The 25322-nt window shown below is 38.7% G+C and overlaps 1 protein-coding gene and 1 pseudogene across 3 annotated transcripts in view; one reads left to right on the top strand and one right to left on the bottom strand.

Annotated features, from left to right (window-relative positions):
- The window catches only part of MAP2K4 (mitogen-activated protein kinase kinase 4), a 151361-nt gene that overhangs the window by 61895 nt on the left and 64144 nt on the right, over nucleotides 1-25322 (top strand). For 2 of the 3 annotated variants that reach the window (XM_006898557.1, XM_006898558.1), the window contains one exon: nucleotides 16774-16948. In XM_006898557.1, the coding sequence (XP_006898619.1) occupies nucleotides 16774-16948 (175 nt within the window). Of the gene's footprint in view, nucleotides 1-6026; nucleotides 6075-16773; nucleotides 16949-25322 lie in introns of those variants that run through there. The other variant, XM_006898559.1, reaches the window with a different exon arrangement.
- On the bottom strand, nucleotides 20010-25316 carry LOC102873988 (annotated as a pseudogene).

Here is a 25322-nt window from a genome sequence, read left to right as displayed (position 1 = left end):
CCTGATGGCTCTGGGCGCTGACTCTCACCAGTGGCTATGGATGAAGTCACAGGCGATTTTCAGCCAGCGCCTGTATATTGTAGCTCTTAACTCTGCTCTATCTTTAGCCAGTTTCCCTGTCTCTGACACACCTACTTCCTGCCCCCCTCCCCCAATTACTGCAATTACTGTGTCATTTTTTTCTCATCTGGGATCTTCCTCTTCTGCACTGTCCCTCCATCAAAATCATTGTGTCCAAGGAACAGCCTGGTTTCATCCTCTCTGGGATAAACCTGTTTGTTTTCTTGGCAAGTTTATGGTTCAGTATTCTTCAACATCACAACTCAAAGATATCTTGGTCATTGTCCAGCTCTGATGACTAGTAAGTAATTGTGAAGACCACCATCTAGATTAGGCACACCTTGGTCTCCAGATTGTCATTGATACTCTTCAGTGCTTTTGAGAGGTCCCTGACAGTAGCCTTCCCCAGAGCAATTTGTCTTTTGATTTCCTTACTGCTGGTGCCAAGAGTGTTGATTGTGGAGCCAGGCAAGGTGAAATTGTTAACAACCCCAATCTCTTCACCATCTATCATGGTGCTGCCGATTGGCCTAGTGGTGAAAATCTTGTCTTCTTTATGTTACAGATCAGGTCTTCTGAATTTGTCCTGTATTTTCTTTGCTGATCTTTAGTTTAGGAATTTATATTCAAGCCTTTATTTCAAGTTAGTTCATATAAACTGGGTAAAGTATGGATCTTGTTTTAATTTTCTGCAAATAGATACCTAATTTTGTTAGTGCCATTTGTTAAAGAGGCCAGATTTTCTTTGTTTGGTGGATTTAATTATTTATTTATTTATTTTTAAATTTTATTATTTTTGTGTGTGTGTACCGTCAAATCAGATCTGACTGGTACAGGAGGAGATTGTCCCTCCTTTTCCCGGCAGAGCATCTGGTGGATTCGAAATATTTATTTTTTAAAAATCAGCTGTTCATAGGTAAATGGCTTTATTTCTGGATTCACAATTCTGTTTCATTGATCAATACAGTTGCTGTGCCGATACCATACTGTTTGATTATTGGGGCTTTGTATTAGGTTTTTTGAGCAGGCAGTATAAAGTCTCTTTGTCTTTCTCCTTTAGTGTCGTTTTGCTTATCTTGGATCTTACCCCCTTCCATATAAAATGAGTCATTAGTTTTTCTATCTCTTTGAAGAATGGTGGTCGAATTGGGGTTGGGATTTTATTCTATCTGAAGATCACTTTCAGTGATACTGAGATCTTCACAATGTCTGTTATATCTTCTTATCTATGAACATGGCATATTTTTCTATTCTTGTCTCTTGTTATTATAGTTATAGTTTTTGTTGTATCCCTGATTAGATTTATTCATAACATTTTTGTCTTTAGGGTAATCATTGAAAAAGAACTTTTCAGAATCCTCTTTGTTACAGTAGAGGAGTCCAAATGACTTTTGCATATTGATCTAGTACCCTGTCACATTGCTTAATTTGTCAATTAATGACATTAGTTTTGCTGACTATTAGATTTTTTTTCTATATATAGGACCAAAGCATCTGCATTTATTGAGAACGACTGAATCAGATTGTATTTTAGGTCCACAGAGATACTTACTGTCACTGCTTTTCCAAATGTGAAGAGCTGCAGAAGTTATTTATATATATATATGTATATATGTATGTATATGTGTATATATATGTGTATATATATGTGTATATGTGTATATATGTGTATATATATAAGATTGGTATTCCTTTTTATTGCTGGGATTGAATGCCTTAAAAAAGGAAATAAAGGAATTTTAGGGAATAAGTATAGGGATACATCATAAGAGCACATCAGCACATGCTCAAGCTTTGTGATTGATTTATACCTGTGAGAAATTAAAGAAATTCAGTACAGAGTCTGTCATTAATTCAGCAGATATTTAATGAATGGTCTTGTCTGCTAGGACCTATGGGAGGGATAGTGTTGATCCTTCCTGCTGTCAGGTCAGACCCCTAACTCATGGCAATCCTGTACACAAGGGAACAAAATACAACCTGTTCTTCCATCACCCCAATAACAGGCTGCAGATCTGATGTGATCCAAAGAGTGTTCATGGCAGGTTTTTGAAAGTCGATTGCCAAGCCTTTGTTGTTAGTCAGAGTCCAGACATCTCCAGTGCAGGCCACCTAGCTGAGGAGGTATCCTTTTATTCAGGTAAGATCAATCCCGTCTTTACAGAATTGATTCTAATCCTGTATCAGTAACAGGTTACAATTTACATTATACTGAAGACAATAAGGTTCCCTCTCCATAAATGTATGAAACAGAGTTTTGCCGTCTTTGTTTCTAAGGAGCATTCTTCCAATACAGACGTATTCTTCTGGCAGTCCTGCTCCTTGGACTGAAGCTTCATCTGACAAACTTTGGACATGTTACAAGGCAGGGTCAGTCCTTGGAGAGGGATGTCATGCTTGGAAGGATGGAGGGACAGCACAGGAGAGGGTGACCCTAGATGAGATGGATTGATTCCGTGACTGGGCTAGTGGGGGTGTGGGTGTCAGCACAGGAGAGGGTGACCCTAGATGAGATGGATTGATTCAGTGACTGGGCTAGTGGGGGTGTGGGTGTCAGAGACAATAAAATGGCACAGGATAGAGCAGAGTTTAGGGCTGTTGTACATAAGGTCACTATGAGTTGCAGGTGACTCAATGGCAGCAACAGTCCATAATATACTCAGTATTCTTTACCAGCACCATGATTCCAAGGCAGACATTGTTCTTTGGTTTTGTACAGCTTTGACATGCATATGAGATGGCAGGTGTTTCTTAGAGTTCAAACTGACATTTTTACTTTGTTTTTAAACTAAGATTTGAGTTAAAAGTGTGTAGAGCAGACTGTTATTTCATTCACTATTCATATATATTTTGTGAAACTCTTCACACATTGTATCATTACTATTCCTACAATCTCTTTATGGTTCTTGGTTCAGTCCGTCTCTCTATCCTTTGCCTTCCTACCTTAGGACTTTGTCCTTGGACAGATGCTACCCTTGTGATCCTGTTTGGTTGAGTGTTCTGAGTGTCTCTTTGATGTTATTTTTTTACCTGATAGAACTTGTTTGATTGAAAGTTGTACCAGGACGGTGAGTCTAGTTCCTGGCTCCAAGGGTGGCTAAGGACACAGGCTGGGGCATTCCGTCAGTCTCCTCTAGGCCACTAACCCTGTCCCTTTACTCTGATTTTGTGTGTTCTATGCTTATTTACCACTCTTTTCGGGGCTTGATATTGTGATCTCTTGCAGAGTGGTCAGCACTGGTAGCCAGGCCAACTACTTCTGGTCTTACTGTGGTGTAAGTTGACGATCATGGGGTTCATTGATATTATGGGCCAGTTTCATCCATCTTTGCTCCAGACTAGGAGACAGCAGTAGTTGCATCTCTGATAACTATTTGCATGTATTTAAGTCTCTAGTCACTACTCACCAGTTTAAGTGTAGTTCTTAAGGACTTTGTAATGCCAGTTGACCTTGATGACCCTTGAGACTATGAGGCTCAGTCATCAGTAACACATTCCCTCAAGGTAACTGATTATAATTAAAAGGCTTATGTAATGTTATTTCCTAGAGAGCTCTGATGGCCTAGTGGCAAGAAGCTACACAGTCACGAAGGCAGGCAGTTCCAATCCACCAGTTGCTTCGCGGGAGAAGGATGGGCTGTCTCCTCACGTGTAATTAATTGCCTCTGAAAACCCACTGGACGATCAGCCATGGGTTGGTTCTGACTCGCTGGTACACAACAACAGTGATATCTGTTGGTTCTACTCTCTGCATGGTAAATTTGCAGCACATATTCTAGAAATTTTAGATTAGTCCTTGTCTGATATGTCTCTGGCAAATACTGCTATTGTTGCTTTTTAACAATTTAAAGAAGCAGTAGATTTGCCAAGTGCAGCTTGTCATTTGAGTTCTTGACTCCTCCTTCCAGGGAAATCTTTGGTAGTTTCATTCTTTGTTTATCATAATGTTGCATTTTGGTCCAGTTGTGAGGATTTTTGTTTCTTTTTGTTGAAGTGTAATCTGTGCTGAAGACTGTGGTCTTTGGTATTGATCAGTATTGTCTGCATTACCATAGCAATCTTGCCATATATATTAGAAAGAAGCAAAATGGAATTAGGAAGACCCAGGCAATGCAGGAAGGCCCTCTGGTGATGCCTGGATTAATCATTGGACAGCCAACTAGAAGTTTGATGGCTTGAGTCCACCATCCACTGTGAGGATGAAAGATGAGGAAGTCTGCTTCTGTAATGATGGAGCATCTCAGAAACTCTGCGGGACAATTCTACTCTGTTCTGTAGGTCACTCTGAGTGGGAATGTACTCAATGGCAGTGAGTTTTGGTTTTTTTAACTTTGTTCGGTTGGTGCAAACAAATGGTCAGTGCTAAGCAAAAAATTGCATGGAACCTCAGAAGGAAAACTTAATGAACTATTTTTAAAAATTATGTATATTGTATTGAAACAGATGAGGGAAAGAACAGATTAGAAGTGATATATGATTGAGTATTATGGTTAGCACAGGAATCCAGAATTAAGGTTGCATAGAGAAGTGTACTCAGGGAGCGGGGTGGGGGGAAGGGACGTGGGAATTGTATACTAATGAAGGAATTTTTTTTTCTTTTTTTTTTTCCTCTTCAGAGGGGGAAGCGAGCTGGTGGGGAGGGGTGGGCAGGGAGAAAATTGCGTCAATGAATGAATGGAAATCCAAAACCTCTGTAAAAAAAATTTTTTAAAAAAATCAGCTATTGGAAACCCTGTGAAGCAAAGTTCTACTTTGACACAGTTGGATAATCACCATGAATTGGGATTTGGAGGGAGTTGTGCTGCTGACCCAAAGGGTGTGCCTTTCTGATGGTTCAGATCCCCCAGTAGCTTGTAGGGAGTAAGCTGGGGAATCTCCTCCTGTGCATTGATGGTTTCGGCAACCTGCTGGTGAGTAAGCTATGATTTGGTTCCGAGCAGTAATGTTAGTAGATTGATGGCTGTGTTGGTAGAGGGTACCAGACAGCTTCCGAAGAAATTAGAGAAAGAGAATCAATAAATATTGTTAGCAGTTTGAACATGAGTAGTAATTGAGATACTTGGGAAAGAACTGATTAGTTACCAAAGAAACAGTAAATACAATGAATATGGTACTTAGAGGACGGGATCTGGATTGGAGACAAACATTGACCATTCTTGCCATAGGTAAGGTTGCTTAACAAGATAATTTATCTTAGTAAGAGAATTGGGTCGAGGCCTGAGCCATGAGGAAATCTGACACTTAGAGCTTGGGTATAGGAAGAGGGTCAGATTGAAGTGAAGTGCAAGAAAGAAAACATCGAAGTAGAAGGTAAATCAGTAGTGTCTTGTATGAAATCAAGAATTATTTCAAAGATCTGAGTGCAGCTATCTATGTTTAATGATCAGAGGTTACTGCTAAGGCTTCTTTGTTGGTGAAGATCCCTGAGATACATTTTTGGTAGCTCAGACTTTTTTATATATTTGAGAGGCTTTTTTTTTAAACCCATCTTTGGAGATTGAAGACAACCTGTTGATTGGAGGTGGCATTCCACAAGCACAGCCCCTCAAAAAATTATTCCAGTATTATGTACAACTGTCACAGAACCAACAGTCAAGAAATACGTACTGTGTACCAGCAGGATGCAAACATGAATTTTGTCATGTTTTCTTTAGTATTTCGTCGCTGACACATTTCTACTTCAGATATTAGGACTGATACAAAATAATTGTAGATTTTTCTGTTAACTTCACTGAGTGTGAACATGAGAATTGAAAATATATATTTACCGTGAGCAATTCCTGTAGATATCCCTTTGTTTTTCTTTCTCAATTTTCCTTCTGCTTCATTTTAGCTCTACGGAAAGGTACTCATTTTGTTAGGAAGCAGACAGTTTCCATGGCAACTCATAGTCAGAGTTTACATGGAAATTTCCGGAATTAACAGAGCTGCATTGCAGAAGGCTGCATAAAGCAGCCTTCATCTAGAGATCCTAGCAGTATGGACACAGAAGAACGGTGGCAGTGGTGTGCAGGGTATGTGTTGTGTTTATTTTCCTGTCTAAGGAGGATTTCTACTTTTCTGTATATATTTAGGAGTGAGTAAACAGCTTGTGGCATCTAAGTGTGTGCTGGCTTGCTGAAATCAAGGATGTTTAGGGGAAAAGAAGGAAGGAGTAGTTTGAGAAGAAAGATGTGTTTGATAATATTAGAAGAGAAATACAGAAAAATGTGATAATAAGGGGAGAACACATACTTTCAGTTAATTAGATAATGAAAAATTCTTGGCAATGATGGTTCTAAGTGCATGATGCTATTTATTTATTTCTTCAAAGGAAAATTAGTTGCACTAGTAAAATTGAGGAATCAAATTTTCAGGTCCAGGAAAAAGAAGTTTATGGACATAATTAGTCATGGCTTACTGAAAGAGAAATACGTGGAAGAGATGGATAAACTGTTTACCAAGACGTTTTGCCACTTTCTCAGTGAAAGAATCAGGTTATTAGACCCCCTAATCCTGTTCTTTTTTAATTTGTGAAGGTGTTTTTGGTTTTATTTTTTTAATCTGAAATATATTCCTGGATTAAATTCCCCCCCCCCAGATTAAATTCTTTAAATAAATCTGTAGGTCTGGGAGCAGGTAATTGGAGTTGCTGATGTTTCAGAACCTCTTTGTACATTGGAAAGAGAAAAGGCTCTTTTTGAGATTATTTAAATGATAGTTATCATTTAGTTGAATAGTCTCAGTGGTAAAGTGTTGTTAATCGAAAGGTTGATGATAGAGGCACCTCTGAACACAGGTCTGGTGATAGGCTCTCAGAAACATTAATCATAGAATGACTGCTTTTATTCTGTAATAATAGAGTAGGCAAAACAGAGGAAGTATGGTTTAGAAAATCCAAAATATTCACCATATGACCCTTTTAAAACAACAGAAATTGATTCTCCCAAGGCAGTCTGAAATGAAGTGTTTGCAGGACATACTTCTGAAGACTAGAATCTTTCCTTGCTTCTTCCATTGTTAACATTTCATTAAGTTGTTGACAGTATAAATTCAGTCTCTCCCTCTGTCTTCACAAAATCTTTTTCCTTGTTTAGTTAAGTGTGTCTGCCTTCTCTCTAAGGTTGCTCACCATTGGTTTGGGGGCCTACCTTAATCCAAGCTGTGGTTTTGTGGAGATTCTTAACTGTATCTGTAAAGATATTTGTTCCAAATCAAGTCACATTCTGAGGTTCTGGGGGGACATAAACTAATTTTATTTTACTTTTCAAGGTGGGGGCACATTTTGCCAGCCTGTAAATGTTATACATTGGGAAGATGTGCTGTGAAGAACTTCTTTAAATTGCTGAGGAGCAAAGATGTCATTTTAAAAACTAAGGTGTGCCTGATTCACACCATGGTGTTTTCAGCTGCTTCTTGTGCATCTGAAAATTTGACAACAAATATTGAAAGCCAAAGGAGAACTGATGCCTTTGAATTGTGGCGTTGGTACAGAATGTTGAATATCCCATGGACTGCCCAAAGCACCAACAAACCTGTCTTGGAAGAAATGCGGCCAGGGTTCTTAAAGGGAATGATGGTGAAGCTTGTCTCACATATTTTGGGCATGTTGTGAAAAGGGACCAGTCCTTGGGGAAGAGACATCATGCTGGGAAAGGTGGAGGGTCTGAGGTAGAGGAGACCCTCAACAAGATGCACAGCCACAGTGACTGTAACAATGGGTTTGAGCACGTCAGAAATCATGAGGGTGGTGCAGGAGGGTGCAGAGGTTTGGTCTGTTATTCACAGGGTTGCTGTGAGTTTTAGTTGACTTCACGACACCCGACAGCACCTATAGATGGTGTTAGAGAAGTAGGTTCTGGTTTCTAAGGCCACCTTCTATGTTGATAATAGCTTTCTCTTGACAGATAGCTTTTTGAAATCTAGAATGGTCCTTTTCAGAAGACTTGACCTGATGTTGTTGGAACTCTCGAGTTGACTGTGACCCATAGTGATCTTATGAAGAGCACATACGGTGGATATTAAACTCCCTTTTCAAGGACAGAATTTAATAAAGACCTAGTTGAAAGGATAGACGGTAGTGTCTTTGACACAAGCATGATCTAGTTGGTTCGACTTAGCAACCTCCCATTGGAATTCTGAGGATCTAAATATTACAAGAAGAGACTGCCCATCTTTCTCCTGCAGAGCACCTGGTGGATTCAAAACACCGACCTTCTGGTTAGCAAGCTGACACCTTAGGCACTGCACCCCTGGGCTCTTTAGCAGAGAATAACACAACTTATTGCCACTGAGTAGAGACTGAGTCATAGCTGACCCTCCAGTGGGTTTTCAGAGGCTGTAGACTGCATTGGAGAAGATTGCCCATCTTCATCCAGTGGAGCTACTGGTGGACTGCCAGTCTTTGAGTTGGCATTTCACCTCCTTATCTGCTAGCAACCAGAGCTCCCTCAGTAGAGTGGAGGTAATACTAAAATATTCAGAGAAAAATTATTTAACTACTTACAGAGGAGTGCCTAAAGCTTCACGTTTTCATCAATCTTCTGCATCCAGATTTAAAAAAAAAAAGTAAGTGGATTTGGAATATCAGTGAGGCATAGTAATCCCCCCCAAAAAATCCATTTCGAAGATCGAAGCTGAGTGCTAGTTTAGGACAATACGCAAATACATATGATTTGGGGAAGAAAGAGATTTCATGAAAGGGCAATGGAGGGGCAACACACAACATACACACCAGTAGAAGAGACATTTGGACTCTACTCTCTCTCCCCCTGCATGCCATGACTTTAGTTGAAGAAACCCTGAATGAGGATCAGTGGTAGCATTTTGAAAGCATACGTACTATGGTGCCAGGTAGAATAAATGTTTGTTATATTATCCAGTTATACATTTGCAAGCCATCATAGATAGGCGCTATCCTGCATTGCATAGAAATGTAATTTAGCATATTTAGTTATATTCTTAAGTGTGCACACATGGTGAAAATCAAATAGTAGAAAGAGAAATTCTATGAAAAACAACCTTCTCCTGCTTCTCCCCAGTCCCACTCAAACGAACATTTGGTCCTTTTTGTTTAATTCTTCTGATGAATAAATATCCCTAGGAAGTCTTAACTCTGAGGTTTTACTCTAAGGTATCTATGTGAAGGTGAGAAAAATAGGATCTCTCAGACAGCGAATACAGGATGATATCTGCTAAAGTCAGAAACATTGGAATCTCTTCATTTCCACAGAAAGCTGGGACAAAAATCTGTAGAGAAACCTCTTCTGGAAGTTTGCCTGGGAAGAAATAGTGCCAGTACTTCCTTGCTGAGATAGGAGAGCTGATTGGTAGAGGCCAGCTTTCCAGGTGTGCTTGCTGATACTGTTTGTTTTGAACCCCATGTTTCACACCTGTCTCTATATACTGCATAACTCTGAACCGGGAACCTCACTTTTCAGTGGATACTTGCATATATCATTCAAAAATTTGTTCAATATGTGCTTAGAAGAAAGTCTGTCTTGATTTTGGAAACAATCTGTCAACTAAAAATTTTCCAGTGAATTGCTTACAACACAGAATTAAGCAGAGAATACCAGAGGAATGTCTATCTGTATTTCATTGACTATGCAAAGGCATTTGACTGTGTGGATCATAACAAACTATGGCTGACTCTGAGAAGAATGGGAATCCCAGAACACTTGATCGTTCTAATGCGAAACCTATACTTGGACCAGGAGGCAGTCGTCAGAACAGAGCAAGGGAACACTGCATGGTTCAAAATTGGGAAGGGCGTATGCCAGGGATGCATCCTATCTCCATACCTTTTCAACCTATATACAGAACAGATTATTTGGGAGGCTGGGCTCTATGAGGAGAAATGTGGGGTCAAGATTGGGGGACGATTTATCAACAATCTGCGTTATGCACATGTAGAGGACCTGAAGCACCTGCTGCAGAGTGTCAAGGACTGCAGCCTCCAATATGGATTGAGGCTCAATGTCAAGAAGACAAAGATTCTCACCACTGGACCAATTGGCAGCATCAGGATGGATGGTGAAGAGATTGAGATTGTACACAGCTTTAGTTTCCTTGGCTCCACAGTCAACAGTCTTGGCACCAGCAGCCAGGAAATTAAAAGGCGCATTGCCATGGGAAAGTCTGCTGTTAGGGACCTCTCCAAAGTACTGAAGAGCAATGGTGTCTCTCTGGAGACTAAGGTGCATTTGATACAGGCCATGGTCTTCGCAATCACTTGTTATGCATCAGAGAGTTGGACAGTGACCAAGGAGGACAGAAGGAAAATTGATGCCTTTGAGCTGTGGTGCTGGAGAATAGTATAGAGAACACTATGGACTGCTAGGAAAACAAACAGATTTGTCCTGGAAAGGGTTAAACCAGGTGGCTCCTTGGAGGCAAGGATTCTGAGGCTCCATCTAACATACTTTGGACATGTTGTGAGGAGAGACCGGTCCTTGGAGAAGGACATCATGCATGGGAGGGTGGAGGGACAGCGCAGGAGGGGAAGGCCCTCTATGAGGTGGATTGATTCAGTGACTGGGATAATTGGGATGGGAGTGTCAGAGACAGTGTGATTGGCACAGGACAGAGCAGAGTTTTGGGCTGTTGTACATAGGGTCACTGTGAGTCACAGGCAACTCGACAGTACATAACAACAACAACAACAATATTTAGTCCCTGATTTATGAGGTATTTGAGTTTCCATATACTACACTAATGTTTGATTTTTGGAGTTGTGGGTTAGGATACATACGTTGTTAAATGCTGTATAGTTGGCTTCAACTAATAGTGACATAATGGCAACCTACACATCCTGTGGCTTCTTCACCATCTCTTAGGTGCTCAAGCCTATTATTGCACCCATTGTGTAATTCCCTCTGATTGAGGATCTTTCTCTATTTTGCTGACCCTCTACTTTTCCAAGTAAAATGAAAAGATCAAGGCTTGGGTCAGGTGCACCTTCGTCTTTAAATTAGCATCCTTGCTCTCTGTGCTTTTAAGGGGTTCTTGGCAGCAAATTTGCTCAGTGTAATACATCCTTTGATTTCTTGACTGCTGTTCCCCTGAGTATTGATTTTGGATTTGAGGAAAAAGAAATAATTGACAACTTGAGTCTCCTTTCCATTTATAATGATCGCTTATTGGCCCAGTTCTGAAGACTTTTGTTTTGTGTTGAAGTGTAATCCATACCGAAGACAGTATAGTCTGTCAGCAAGCAGAATCGTATCATTGCATAGTGCACTTTTTAAATACATCATCCTCTAATTTTGATGCCACATTCTTTTTCAGCTTTTTGCTTATTTGCTCAGCATACAGCTTGGTGAAAGGGTCCAGCCCCTACACACACCTTCCCTGATTTTAAAACATGCAGTATCCCCATGTTCTGTGTGAATAACTGCTTGTCAGTTCATGTACAAGTTCCCCATGAGCACGATGAAGTGTTGATCCATACAGTCAAATAAATAAATGCCTTTGCTTAGTCACGTTATCATTTTCCTGGTGTTCTCTGTTTTTGGTTAAAGATCTGTGTCATGTCAGCAGTGATATTTGTTCTACAGCCTTTTCTAAATCTAGCTTGAAATCCTGGGCAGTTCTTTGTATACTGCTCCAGCCATTTTGGAACGATTTTAAGCAAAATTTTACTTGTATGTGATATTAAACCACTTTTAATGGAATGGGAATAAATATGGACCTCTTCCAGTCGGTTGGGCATATTATCAGGAGCTGCTAGCCCTTGGAGAGGAATGTTGTGCTTGGAAAAGTAGAGGGTCAGCAAAAATAGAAGAAGTCTCTCATTGAGACAGATTGACCCAGTGGCTGCAGCAGTGGACTGAAGCACAGTGGAGAGGTGAGGCTGGGAAAGCTTGGGGCAGAGTTAGGGTCCCTGAGTCAGAGTCAACTAGACAGCACCTAACCACAACATTTACTGAGCACCTAACCACAACATTTACTGTTACTTCCCCCCAAAATGATAGGATCTTGATTTTAAAAAGTTGTTTACATTAAAAGAAGAATCAGCCTTTTGATCCAGACACAGCAATGGGCTCCAGTACGTCAGAGATGGATGATAAGGATGGTGCAGGTACGACAGGGCTCAGATGAAATTTTTCCCTTCTCACATCTAAGACGCATTCGAGCTGTGATTTTTTTCCAAGATGAATTTATTCATTCTTCTGGCAGTCCATGGTATATTCTGTTTTACTTCACTTTAACACCTTAATACAAATACATTCATTCTTTATTAGTCTTTTAAAAAAATCTATTTTTTTATTACATTATCTTATGAAGAAGTCAGGGAGCCTTTTTCCTACCTTAGGAATGTAATCATAGATAAGTGTTTTTCAACAAACAAAGGAACTTTCTATCTCTACTTGGTTTTACTCCTCTCTGCCCCCACCAGTATTTTTAGTGAGTATGTCTTCTACCGTTTTTACATAAGTCCCTTTCTTTTTTAGACTCTATATAATCAGGATGAAAATTGTAGCTTAGGACAGAAATAATCAATGAGCAGATGTCACACGGCTGTTTATTGTCACTGAAACTCTTAGTGAATTTTTTGTAGAACTGATATAAATTGGCACTTTGAAATTGTAATTGTAACTCTGTTTCACCAAAAACATTTCTCTTACGTGTTTCTATAAAGGGACTAAAAGGAACTGGTTTCAAGTTACTGGGTCTGCCATTTGGCCTACTGGTAAGGAGCTACACTGTCAACCTCAAGGCACATGGTTTGGATCCACCCACTGGTCTGTGGGAGGAAGAGGGGCGGTCTCCTCCTATGTCATTCACTGCCTCTGTAAACCTGCTGGAGGGTCAGCTATGGGTCAGTCGTGACTCAGCGGTCCATAATAGCACCAATATGTAGCTCAGAAACTCTTCAGGTCTTGGCGAGGAGGTCACAGTAAAATTGTTTTCTTCTTTGAAGCCTAGGAATTATTTACCTGCAGTTAGCTTTACTGTCCAACATTTTATGGATCTCTAACCCAAAGCTACAGGTCTCTGGCTTTTTAAATTCACTAACAATTCCTACGTAGAAAGATGGACAATCTTCTCCTGTGGAGATTTACAGCCTCAGAAATCCAGTTCAGAACTAGCTTGAAGGCAGTAAGTAGAATGATGTGTGATCCAGAATTTAATATTACTGTCGGATACTTTGTTAAAACTTTTGAAAAAGTTTGAATCTTGGTTATATGGTAAGGTCTTCCAGTTTAAAAGGAAACTTTTTAAAAATTTTACTTGCTTTTAGAACTAATTGAGAACAATACAGGGGCCAGACAGATGAAGATTATAATGGTCACTTTATTCTTTATAAATAGATTCAAAGCATTGCTTTATGTTTGAGACCCAAGGAGTTTGCTAACTCCTTTTAGTCTTTTTTTCCCCCTGAAAAGAGTTTATTTACATCACTAAGCCTTAGACCAAGTGTCAGCAGTACAAAAAAAGTGTGTATTCATCCTTGCTTAAATTTCAGGATTTTTTTATAATCCAAATCAAAATTGTATACATGAGACACTATTCTCAAAAACAGCTTAAAGAAAATTTCCAATCTGTAAGGACAAACTGTAAATTCTGGGGGTGCTGTATTGCTAGGACTACAACTGCTCTAATTCTTATAAACTATCCAGACTTAACAGTGTCTGAAGGCATTCGTACATACTTAGGAGGCATTCCAGAGGCTGCCCTCAAAAGAGGAACTGAGGTGTGTGCATCCATTGTCTGCTTTTATATTCACTGGTTGTCAGTAAAGGCTCAAGTGAAAGACTTGATGTATAGAAATTAGTTTTAGCCACTTGATACAGTTGCCTCCAAGATAAACTGCTAGTTTAACTGTTAAGGATCAAGACACACTAACAGATTCCATCAGTCATGCACTGTATTTATACACAGTCCTTCTTTGGAAGCCATCTTTATTGCACAGTTAAAGCAGTAACTACAGATGGGTTAATCTTTACTGGGAAGATTGTCAGCTTGTTATTAATGGAGACTGTAAACATGCATTGGAGTTGTCATAACAGTAGCATGCTTCTCTGTGGTTTATGTCTTTTTATTTTTTCCTTTCTTTTTTGTTGTGTACTTTTGAATTGTATCCAACAGACCCAGAAGGAGATTGCCCTTCCTTCTCCAGCAGAGCATCTGCTGGATTTAAACCACATGCCTTCAGGATTGCAGCTCAGATTCTTGCCACTAAGCCTCCAGAGCTACCTTTCTCCCCTGTCTTAATGTTAGACCACAGAATTCTGAGTAATAATTGTATTCTCTTGCTTTATTGAGATACAGTTCACATGTCATACGTTTCACCCACTGAAGTGCATTTCATTTGCTATTTGTTCATGCACAGAGTTGCATATGCATCATGTTGATCTTTGAACATTTGTATTAGACCAAGAAATTCTCTGAGACATCAAAGTGTTTTCTTCCATTGGGGAGTTGGGGCAGGGAGAAGGCCTTACCAGAAGCCATGCAGGAGACTACATTATCACTTAACACCATTAGAAATATTCCATACTGCTAAAATTTTATCTTTAAAGCAGTAGAGATAATATTCTAACTCCTGTGTCTCTGTGATTTTATATAGCAATGAAATATTCATTTTGCATTTCTTTTCAAGATTGGGAGCAAGAAGCTGTCTAGTGATATGCCATTATCTGTGCCATATGTTATTGGTTAGCACCAAGTCACAGAGAGGCTACACTCACACTCAGAGAGATAGATTTATCCAAATGTGTGAACACAGAGATGGGATCATGGGGCCCACTTCACAGCTGGTTTGCCAGAACCCTTGTATTAGTAATTACTTTTAAAATGTTGCTTCATTTTAGAGGTAATTTTAATTAAGTTTATTACAGCTATTTGTAACTTTTGTATTAATATGGTGGTGTATCTTTTTCCAGTTATTAGTCTGATTAATAGAAATTAGATTGAGTTTCCAATGATTGTAGAGTAATAGTCATATTACATGTAACTTCTTCATGTTAGGATATCTTACGTCTTTATCTGTCTGCTTGTAAAAATTTCTAAGGGCAATAGTCACTGGGCTTGAACTAGATGTTCAAATCTGATTTCTGTCTTGGAAAGTCAGTTCTTGCTGAGTACCTAAGGAAGTTTTTATGAATTGTTACTTATGTCATTTGGCTCCTTATGAATTTGAGTTCCAGAAAATAAAATAATATGGTGAAGATATTTTAAACATTAATATATGAGTGAAAGTTGATATTGTGTGTTGTTAATATTATGAGAATCTGGCATATGCAGTGCTGACTCATAAGTTGATATTAAGACGAATTGTTTTGACAAACTGAAACTCTGAATCTTATTTATAAAAATTAGTATATAGATTATACTGAGGAGAACTTAAAAAAAATTTAAGTATTTTGAGAATCTTTTAAAAAGTAGCCATTAGAAATAATTCCATTAAGAGGACATTCCTAAATTTTAGAAGAAGAAAAATTACAAAGAAGCACTTCTCATTTCCAGTGTGAAAAACAATATATATGACCTTTGTAAGTAAACCAGTATAAACTAAAAATTTTGTTTAATAAAAAGAAACACTTCAGCTTTTCTTTGTTTATACTAGCAGATGAGATTTGAAAAAAAGATCCTGATTATCATATTAATGTAAAATTGAAAAATGTTGATATTTAGTGAAATGTTTTTTCATCATCTAAGTTGCACTCTCTAGTTTGATACAATTCACTGGTGCATGTGCACGCACGTGTGTGTGTGTGTGTGTGTGTGTGTGAGAGAGAGAGAGAGATTGAAATTGATTTCCTACATCCTTTTTGTCAGATTTTTTTAAAAATATATGGTTAGAAGTTAATGCCTTTATCTCTAGGTGAATTTTTATTGACTGAAAAACTAGAATGAATAATCTTTTTTGACCATAAGTCATCAATTTTTCACATCATTTCTTTTTTGTTTGAACAAATGTTAAAAGACTCAGTTTTGGCTATCATATGCCAGGTTTAGTCATAGAACCAGTTGACTGTTAATTTAAATATTCCCATTAAAAATTTCTGACTACCAGTCCTCTATTTTTAAAATTTAGTTTCTAGAAATGGAGCTTTGGCAACAGAATTTTTAAGTCTCCCTGGTTATTTCTCACATGCAGAGTTTGGGAACCACTCGGCTAACAGGATTGAATCCCTGAAATAAGTAATGTTTCGTTAGGTAGGATACAGCAGTACTGGGTGGTACAGTGGGAAAAACACTTGCATGCTGATGGAAAGGCAGGTGGTTTAAACCCTGAAGACTTTCTGTGGGTGAGATATGCAACAGCCTGTTTTGTATAGCGGTTCAGTTTTGAAACCCTCCTCAGTCCTAGGGGCTGCCATCCATCAGTTGGGATTGAATTGACTTGATGGTATAGAATTAATGGTAGAGCAAGAGCTTTTTGAAAGTAGTTTCCAGGTACCCCACGTTTCATAATACAGTTGTGAAAAGTTGGAAAATATCTTCTGTTGAGAAATGAAAATAAGTATTCATTTCATCAAGGATGGAAATTTCATTTTATGAATCATGTTGATACAAAGTCTTTTGATTATTTAAATTCATGCCCTCTTATGTGAAAAGCAAAGCAAATAAACTGAGCAGAGCCTGGAGGTCAGACTGTTTAAATTACTTATGAGAAAACAAATTTTCCCACACATTAATCAGTGATAGCTAAAAGAAAGAAAAAATAAACAACGTTAAAACTGATTTAAAATGTGGAAAAATTGCTTCCTAATATTTTAACAGAGAGAGACTGAGAACACACAGCATTGAATCGTCAGGAAAACTGAAGATCTCCCCCGAACAACACTGGGATTTCACTGCAGAGGACTTGAAAGACCTTGGAGAGATTGGACGAGGAGCTTATGGTTCTGTCAACAAAATGGTCCACAAACCAAGTGGGCAAATAATGGCAGTTAAAGTAGGTGATGTCCGTAATTCTTTTTTGGTACTTTAGTCCATTCGATACAATTTGATGGTGTACAATACCTGCACTGACTGTTCTGTTCTTTCTTTTGTGGTAAATATGAGTGTTTAACATTATTTCTCAGAGTTTCTTTGAGGGTGTTTTGTAAAGAAGTTTCTTATTTGGTGGCATGTTTTCCGTCTTTCTGGAATCCTGGGTAGATGAAGTGTGCATGTACATTGCACTTCTGGCATGATGCGTTAACATGTTTTAAACTTCAGCCCTTCCCACTGGCAAGGTGAGTTGAGGCCAGGCGTCTGCGCCCTGGGAGCAGGGCAGTGCTGCACGGAGCCAGGCGGGGCGCTGGAAGAGGAGGCAGCACACTGGGTTGGGCAAGGTGCGGGGCTAGGGCTAACAGCAGTCTCACTGACGGTTTCCTGGAAACCACACACATGCTGTTGCCACTAACCTCAACCTTACTCGGTCCTGACCGGCTCGGCTTCTGTTTATTTCATTGCATCTCCACTCAGTACTGCCCTGTTCCCTGGCTTTACAGCTGTATAACATGCATACCTGGTGATTATCCTGTCACGGTCTGTCTTTATTGTGAATGTCATGCCACTTAATATGGTCATTAAAAAAAACACAACCCAAAAATGAAAGAAAAACCACACATATATTAATATGAAATGCTGTCTGCTCAGTAGTCACTGATGAGCAAAGTCTTAACTATAATTGTCTTAACCTTTTCATTTGGAGCATTTCTTCTTGCTGGGTCAGGTAAATTTAATGATAGTAATGAAGAATTGTGTGATTCTCTCAGTGTTACCTCAGCCTTGTTCTTTGATCATACTTACTTTTCAGTGTTTAAGAACTGTGGACTCACATGCATACAGTTTGCATACAACCTGTATACTGCTAAACATACACAGACTAAGAAACTCTGCTCTGGACTATCTGTTGAAAGACAATGTTTTTCTTAGAATGTGAAATAATGGTAATGTGAGACTGTATGCATTTGCTACCAGCTTGGTGGAGGCCAGTTACTACTTCATGGAGATTTGTTTAAAAGTATTTACTTAATGTTATTGTTCACCTTTTACAGCTTATCTGTTGTTTGATTGAAAGTCTAACCCTGGAGATGAGTTTTTTCCCAGGGTCCAAGATTGACTAAGGACCAGAGTCTTAGACATTCTGTTAGTCTCCTGTAAGCCTGACCAGATTTGTGTTCTAAGTTTTGTTCCACATTTGTCTCCTACTCAATCCAGGACATTGCACTGTGATTTCTTTTCGAGGGTTCAGCAGTGGTAGCTGGGCATTGACATCATCTAGTCTTTCAGTTTATCTCATCTCAGAATCAAGAAGGTTGATATTCGAGTGACTTCTTAGTCCTTTGGACTAATTGTTTCTGTGCATCTTTGGTTTTCTTCCCTCTCCTTTGTTCTAGTTAGGGAAAGACCAATGGTTGCTCCTCAGATGGCTTCTTGCAAACTCTTAGAAAGACCCTTAAAGTCTAAAGACTTTAAACTCTTTTAAACTCTTACTAAAGACCCTTACTAAAGTCTCTTAAAAGTCAGACATAGAACGTTTGTCTCTCTGGACTGTGTTATGACAGTTGATTTTGAAGTTCCCTGATAGGAAGGAAGATACACACTGCCTCTCCATCTTCTATCTTGCCTTTCTGCTTCTCTATCCGCTTGTAGAAAAATACTTATTGTTGCTGATACTGTTGGATTGTGATGCAGTAGTGTTCACGGTTGTTGACTATTTCTTGTACATGTGTCTGTGTCTTTCCTTTCTTTGGTGATACTGTGCTAATCATTTCCTTATTATATAGTGCCTTTCTTTTTTTTTTTTTTTTAACCTGGGAAAACATTTTCAATTTTTATTCTTAAAAATAGGAATCAAAATTGCAAAGGCAGATTTCTAATCACTTCTGAATGAGAGGGTCATTTTGGAACATCACAAGAACGCATACTCAGATGGAAATCTAGTTAAACTGCGGTTGCTCCTCAGGTTGCATTCACTCCTGCTCAATTAGTTCCTCCTTGTATTTGCCTTTCTCTTTTCCAACTTGCCGAGACTTAGCTTTACGTTCAAGAATTTTTTTCCGATCTTTATCCAATTTCAGCCTGGTAATAACCACCTTGCTTGGGTGAATGCCCACATGCACTGTGGTACCATTAGCCTTCTCACGCTGCACTCTTTCGATGTAGATGACATACTTCTTTCTGTATACCTGGACTACCTTGCCAATCTGCTGACCTTTGTAATGTCCTCGTACCACCTGCACCTCGTCATCCTTGCGGATGGGCATGGAGCGCACGTTGTACTTCTGCCGCAGCTCTTTGGACAGAGGGGAGGACATGATCTTCTTGCGCACATGCGAAGGGGCATTGAAGTGGCGTTTTCGGTTCTTGCTGCGGTCCGAGGTAACGAAAGGGTTGAACTTCATGGTGGCAGGCGTCCGACAGCGTCAGGATCTCCAAGCACAAGCTATAGTGCCTTTCTTAAGGGAAACTTTTCATATACTCTTCAAGTTTTAAGCTTTTCTTCTAAGTGATAGCGAAAGTATATTTTAGAAAATTATTTCCTGTTTTCAGTTTGCTATGTGTACTTCATGATTTTACTCTGATCACTTTATTCATGGTTGTTAACACACTTTAGAGTTAATTAAGAATGATACTGGATTTTTGTTGTTGTTGTTGTTATTTTCCCCCCCTGTATTTTATTTTGAAAGTGTTAATCACATTTACAAATAATACATGAAAAAATTTTACAATACACCAGGACATTCATATTATACATCTTGAATAAACCTAAAGAAAACCGGTTGAAAATAGTTTAGTGATTTTATTACTTGAAATTACAAAACTAAGTGGAAATACATTTTTTGATCACTACTCCTGTATCTGAACTTTACTTATATAGCTGCCTTTCCACTTAACATTTGTCCTCTAACAGGGATCATTACCCAGTCATCTACCCCAAACTTCATCAACAAGTGTGAACAAGACATCATCCAGAATGATCCTGGAATTGATCTGTTTGAGTCCCATTTTGCAAGTCCATTTCTTCACAGGTCTGGCATATATGACTTTAATCGCTTTACCAGAGTTTCGTCTTCTTTAATTAGTGGTGACAGTTCTAGGTCCATTAGCTTTTGTACTTCTTGTATCATGGTCATAGTCTTATTCAAAGTAGCACAGATTTGAACCTTAGTCTCCTTCTATTCATCAGGTGGTTTAAAGTATGCATACAGGCTGATATAGAGGCTTTATTGCTGACAATTCCTTCAAGAGTGTAACTGGATTTTCCTCGACATCTGGATCAGGTTGACTGTTTTTAATTTCATATGCCAGCTTGTATAGAATGCACTCTAAATCAGAGTCAGCTTTCTGGAAAATCAGTTCCAGTTTATCGACCTCTCTGCCTCTGTGTTGAATAGTTGACGTTCCTCCAGAAGGTGCTTGATTTTGATATAAATATTTTTTCTCATGATTAATTTGATGTTACAGAACGTTGATCTATATAATGCCTACTTAAATTTTAAAGGAACTTAAGAGTGAAACTAGGGAATTCTTTAAATTTTTATAATTAGATCTCAGAAATGATTGCTTTGGAAACCCTGTGATTTATAGCCTCTGAAAATCTGCTGGAGGGTTAGCTGTGAGTTGGTTCCAACTCACAGACACACACAACAACAATGGTTGTAAATAGTGCCTGGGGAGTGCTTCTAGGAGCAGATTCCAGTCACCCTTGGTTTTGAAATTAGATTGGTTAGTTGGAGTTTGTGCAAGTGACATTAAAGTACCTGTCAGCCTTGCTATCTCCTGGAGAGTAGCTGTGAGTGAGAATGGACTTGGCAGCAGTGAGTCTGGTTTTGAGTTTGATCTTGCTGATCTAAGCAGCCCAGGGTGAACCTGTGCTGCTGCCCTGTAGACAGTCACCTGAGCCCTACTTGACAAGATTTTGTCATGTGAGAATTTGAAGACAAGATTTTTAATTTGAAGATAAGAAGTGTAGATTATTTTTAAGAAGTACAGGTAATTTGTCATGAGATTAATAAAAATAATGAGTGAAAGAGCTCTACATACCCATAAAGGAATATGTTTGATGGGCTTGATAGTTGGGTGAAAATTTTCTCAACTTGTGGTTTTTGGAGTAATTTTCAGAAAAATTTTGTGGTCTCATGAACTTTTCACCTGCACGCTATTTCAAAACAAACAAACAACAAATGTTAAAAAGTCAAATAATTATCAGCCTTATCTGATTTTTGTTAATTTTAAATTTATAAAAGAAATAGAGGACATTTTCTTACTGTATAATTCAAGACAATTATTAATGAGATTTGCTATCTGAATATTAAGATTACAAGATAATTTCAGGCAGTGTAATTGATCTCCATCTTGCACTTCCATTTCCCAGTGCCCCACATGAAAGAGCCTCATGGCCTAGTGCATCCATCACTTGTCAGGCTGCCAACCAAAAGGTCAACAGATTGAATCTATCCATTTCTCCTTAGAACAAAGATGGGCTGTCTCTTAGGAAGATTTCTAGCTTCAGAGTCTTAATGGAGGATTATTAAGTGTTCAAATCAACTTGATGATAGTGGAGCTGATTTGGTTAGCTAGGGAAAGAAAGTTTGCTCTCATTGCTGCTTTAAATTTTAAGTAATGATAATAGTTGTCCATAGGTTCTGACTCATGGCTTGTGTGCTGACTAGGACTACTTCATGTGGCTTCTAAGCATGTGATCTTTTAGAAGCAAATTTATAGGCATTTATTCTAAAGTACTCTGAACTAGCCTTTTTTTAAAAAAAATAAATTATTATATTTATTATGATTTGAAAGTTTACAAAGGGTGTTGGTTTTTCATTCATTCATGCATGAAAATATTCATTCATACAGGTTTTGTTTTATAATATTAGTTACAACACCCACAATGCAGTCACTTGCTTTCCACTTCCTCCCTGTAATTCTCATGTACATTAGTCCTTCTGTTCCTTCTCCTTTTTACCTTCAGGGTTTTATCTGGACTGTTGTTGTTAGGTGCCATCCAGCCCAGTAAGACTCATAGCGACCCTATGAGCAATAGATCTGAATCCTTTTCTATCCTGCACCATCCTCACACTTCCTGACACACAAGAACCCATTGCAACAGTCACTGTGTCAGTCTACCTGCTTAAAGGTCTTCCTCTCCTTTTCTCACCATCCACCCTTCCTAACATCATGCCCCTCTCCAAAGAACAGTGCCACCCACAACATGCCTGAAGTATGTGAGCCTCATCATTCTTGCCTGCAGAGACAACTCTGGCTGCGTCCTCTCCAAGACATATCTGCTTGCTCTCTTGGCTGCCATGGGATGTTCAGGGCTCTTCTCTATCAGCACAACTCAAAGGCGTCAACTCTTTTTCTTCACCCTTATTTATTGTCTAGCTCTCAAGTCTGTAGCAAGTGATTGGAAAGACCATGTCTTGAAACAGGATCCAACTTAGTCCTCAAACTGACATCATTACTCCTCAATAATTTGGAAAGGTCCCTACCTGCAGATTTTCCCAGTGAAGTGCATCTCCTTATTTCCTGACTGCTGCTACCAAGAGTGTTAATTTGGATCTGAGCAAGATGAAGCTTTTGTCAGTTTGAATCTCCTCTCTATTCACCGTGATGTTGCTTATTGATCCAGTGGTAAGAATCTTGGTTTTCTTAACATTGAGACGTGATCAGTACCAAAGGCTACATTCCTTGATTTTCTGCGACAAGTGCTTCAAGTCCTCCTTACTTTGAGCAAGGAAGGTTGTTTCATCTGCACAACGCAGGTTATTAATGAGTCTCCCTCCATTCCTGATACCACATTCTTCTTCATAGAGTCCAACTTCTGGAATACTTTGCTTAGCATACAGATTGAATAGAGAGGGAGAGAGAATACAACTCCCGATGCACTTCCTCCTTATTTTTAAACCATGCAATGTTCCACTGCTTTGTTTGTACAGCAGCCTCCTGGTTCAGGCATAGGTTTTGCATGAGCATAATTAAGTACTCTGAAAACCCTATGAACACTAGAGGAATGTGGATAGCTGTCTAATACGGTTTAACATAAAGAATTGTGAGTCCTCATTGTTTTATCTCTTTGGGCCTTCTTGTCACCTGATACAGAAGATGAGGGTTGGTTTTTCCATTTCTGTAAAGAAATTTTAGAATTTTGATCAGAATTAGATTGAATTAGTGGATTATTTGGGGTAGTACAGCCATCTTAACACTTTTATTTCAATTCATGAATATGGAAAATAATTCTATTTAGTTAATTCTTCTTTAATATCTTTTGTTGTTGTTGTGTACTGTAGAGTTGGACCCTATGGTGGGGATTTCATAGGCAGTTAATCACTTGAGAGGAGATTTCCTGTCCTTCTCCAGTAAAGCCTCAAACCTCATGCCTTTGGGATGGCAGCACAGCTTCTTGCCACTAAGCCATAAAGAGCTCCCTTTAAATCTCTTCTAGCAGTGCTTAATCATTTTCTTTGTATACCTCCTTTACATCTCTGGTTAAATGTATTCTTGAGTAATTTAGTCTCATAGATATTATTGTATATGTATTTTATTTATTGCCCTAATTTTCCTTTTTTATTTCCTATATCTGGTTTCTAGAAACTCAACTCATTTTTATCCTTGTAGGAAATTTGTAGTTCCTACAAATAAATAATACTCTACAAATTAGAGTACTAGAATAAAACAAATACCACAATAAAAGAGTTACACAGAAACTTTTTGCTATCACAGTGCATATGAAAGTTTTATTTACACTATAGTATAGTCTCTTCAAGGTGGCAGTATGCATTATATGATGGGCTGCTAACTAAAAAATTGGCGATTCAAATCTACCAGTTCTCTACCGCAAGAGAAAGATGGACATTCTCCTTCTGTAAAGGTGATGGCCTTGGATACTCAGTGGAGGGTTGTGATGAGTCAGAAGTGACCCAGTGGCCTTGAGTGGATTAAAGCTTAAGAATGCAGTGGCTTTGTGAAGAAGATTGGAATGTTGTAGAAATTACAAAAATGTGATAAGAGATAGGAGTTCATTACATGGTGGTCTAAAAATCATTCTATTCAGCTTACTTAATGCAGGGTTGTCACTGGTCTTTTTTTTTTAAAAAAAAAAGTGCATTGGGGGAGGGGGAGGAGGGAGGAAAATGTGCAACAATAAAAGGTTGGAAACCCAAGTTCTTTATAAATTTTCATTAAAATCTCAATTTTTAAAAGTGTATTATCTGTGGCGTGTAAAAAAGTGAAGTATACCTGTTCTTTCTAGTGTCTTTTTCTTCCCATCTTCAGGACTCATTAGAATTGTTTGTTAGAATTGGGCTAGAATGATAATTGTGAAATCGCTCATCTTCAGCTTGTGTGCCAATTTTTTCTTACCCTTTGCTTGGTGTAGTGTTCTTGGATAATACTTTTTTCTTTCAGCACTTTCTGCCTCTGTGGTTTACTTTTTTTCCTGGTGCACCTTGCCATTGGTATACATATGTAATGTTTGTTCCAAACACACTCGATTTTTTTTCTAAAAAAGGGAAATTAGCTCTCTTTGTATAAAAGACCCTAGACCCAGATTTACAGCATTGAACCATAGGTAGGATTCAGGCAGGTGAGGCAGAAGAGGACGTTTTGCTCTGGCCTTGAGCATTGTCTGGCAGGCCAGTGGCAGCAGAACTCTTCCTGGTGCAGGGCAGATGAATCAGCAGTTGAACCTGGGCCTACTGCTTCCTCCCTGTCAGCCTCCCCTCACTGTACTCTTCCTTACTTACTCATAATATCTTCTCAACTGCCATTACTGCCAGTAGCCACTCTGCCATCCTCCTCCAGCAGTGGCAATAAGGATAACCAGTGGTCTCCTGTAATGGTTAATACAGTGTTTGCACAACATCCAAATCACATGGTGTCTTATTTCACGTAGTGTGTAATAAGACATTAATAGGTACAGCATACAGTGTTTAACTATAAATGTATGCTTTTTACCTCTTAAACACTAGAGTTATAAAAATACAAACAATAAAAAACAAGAATAAATGTTTTTTAAGATAAAAGACATTTTACTTAGATCTGATTTAGGATGGTTGGCGTACATGGAACAGAGTCTTGTGGTAAGTCCAGGGCTGCTATGTTTCCATTATCTTCTACCCTCCAGTGTGTCTGAAGAGAAATCAGCAGTTAATCTTTTTTTTTTTTTCCAATATTGTGAAAATGACATTTATACCAAAGGCAATCTACAAGTTCCATGCAATCCCAATACGAATACAAATTCCATTCATCAATGACACGGCAAAGAAAATTTCCAATTCTATCTGAAATGATCTCATTCTCTCCAGCTCCATTTCTGTCACCGAGTCCATGTTTTC

The sequence above is a fragment of the Elephantulus edwardii genome, unplaced genomic scaffold (assembly GCF_000299155.1).
Source record: "Elephantulus edwardii isolate Elephantulus edwardi_28Jun2011 unplaced genomic scaffold, EleEdw1.0 scaffold00233, whole genome shotgun sequence".
Classification (NCBI taxonomy): Eukaryota; Metazoa; Chordata; class Mammalia; order Macroscelidea; family Macroscelididae; genus Elephantulus; species Elephantulus edwardii.
The sequence above is the reverse complement of the archived record's forward strand: the minus strand, read 5'-3'. Positions and strand labels throughout refer to the sequence as shown.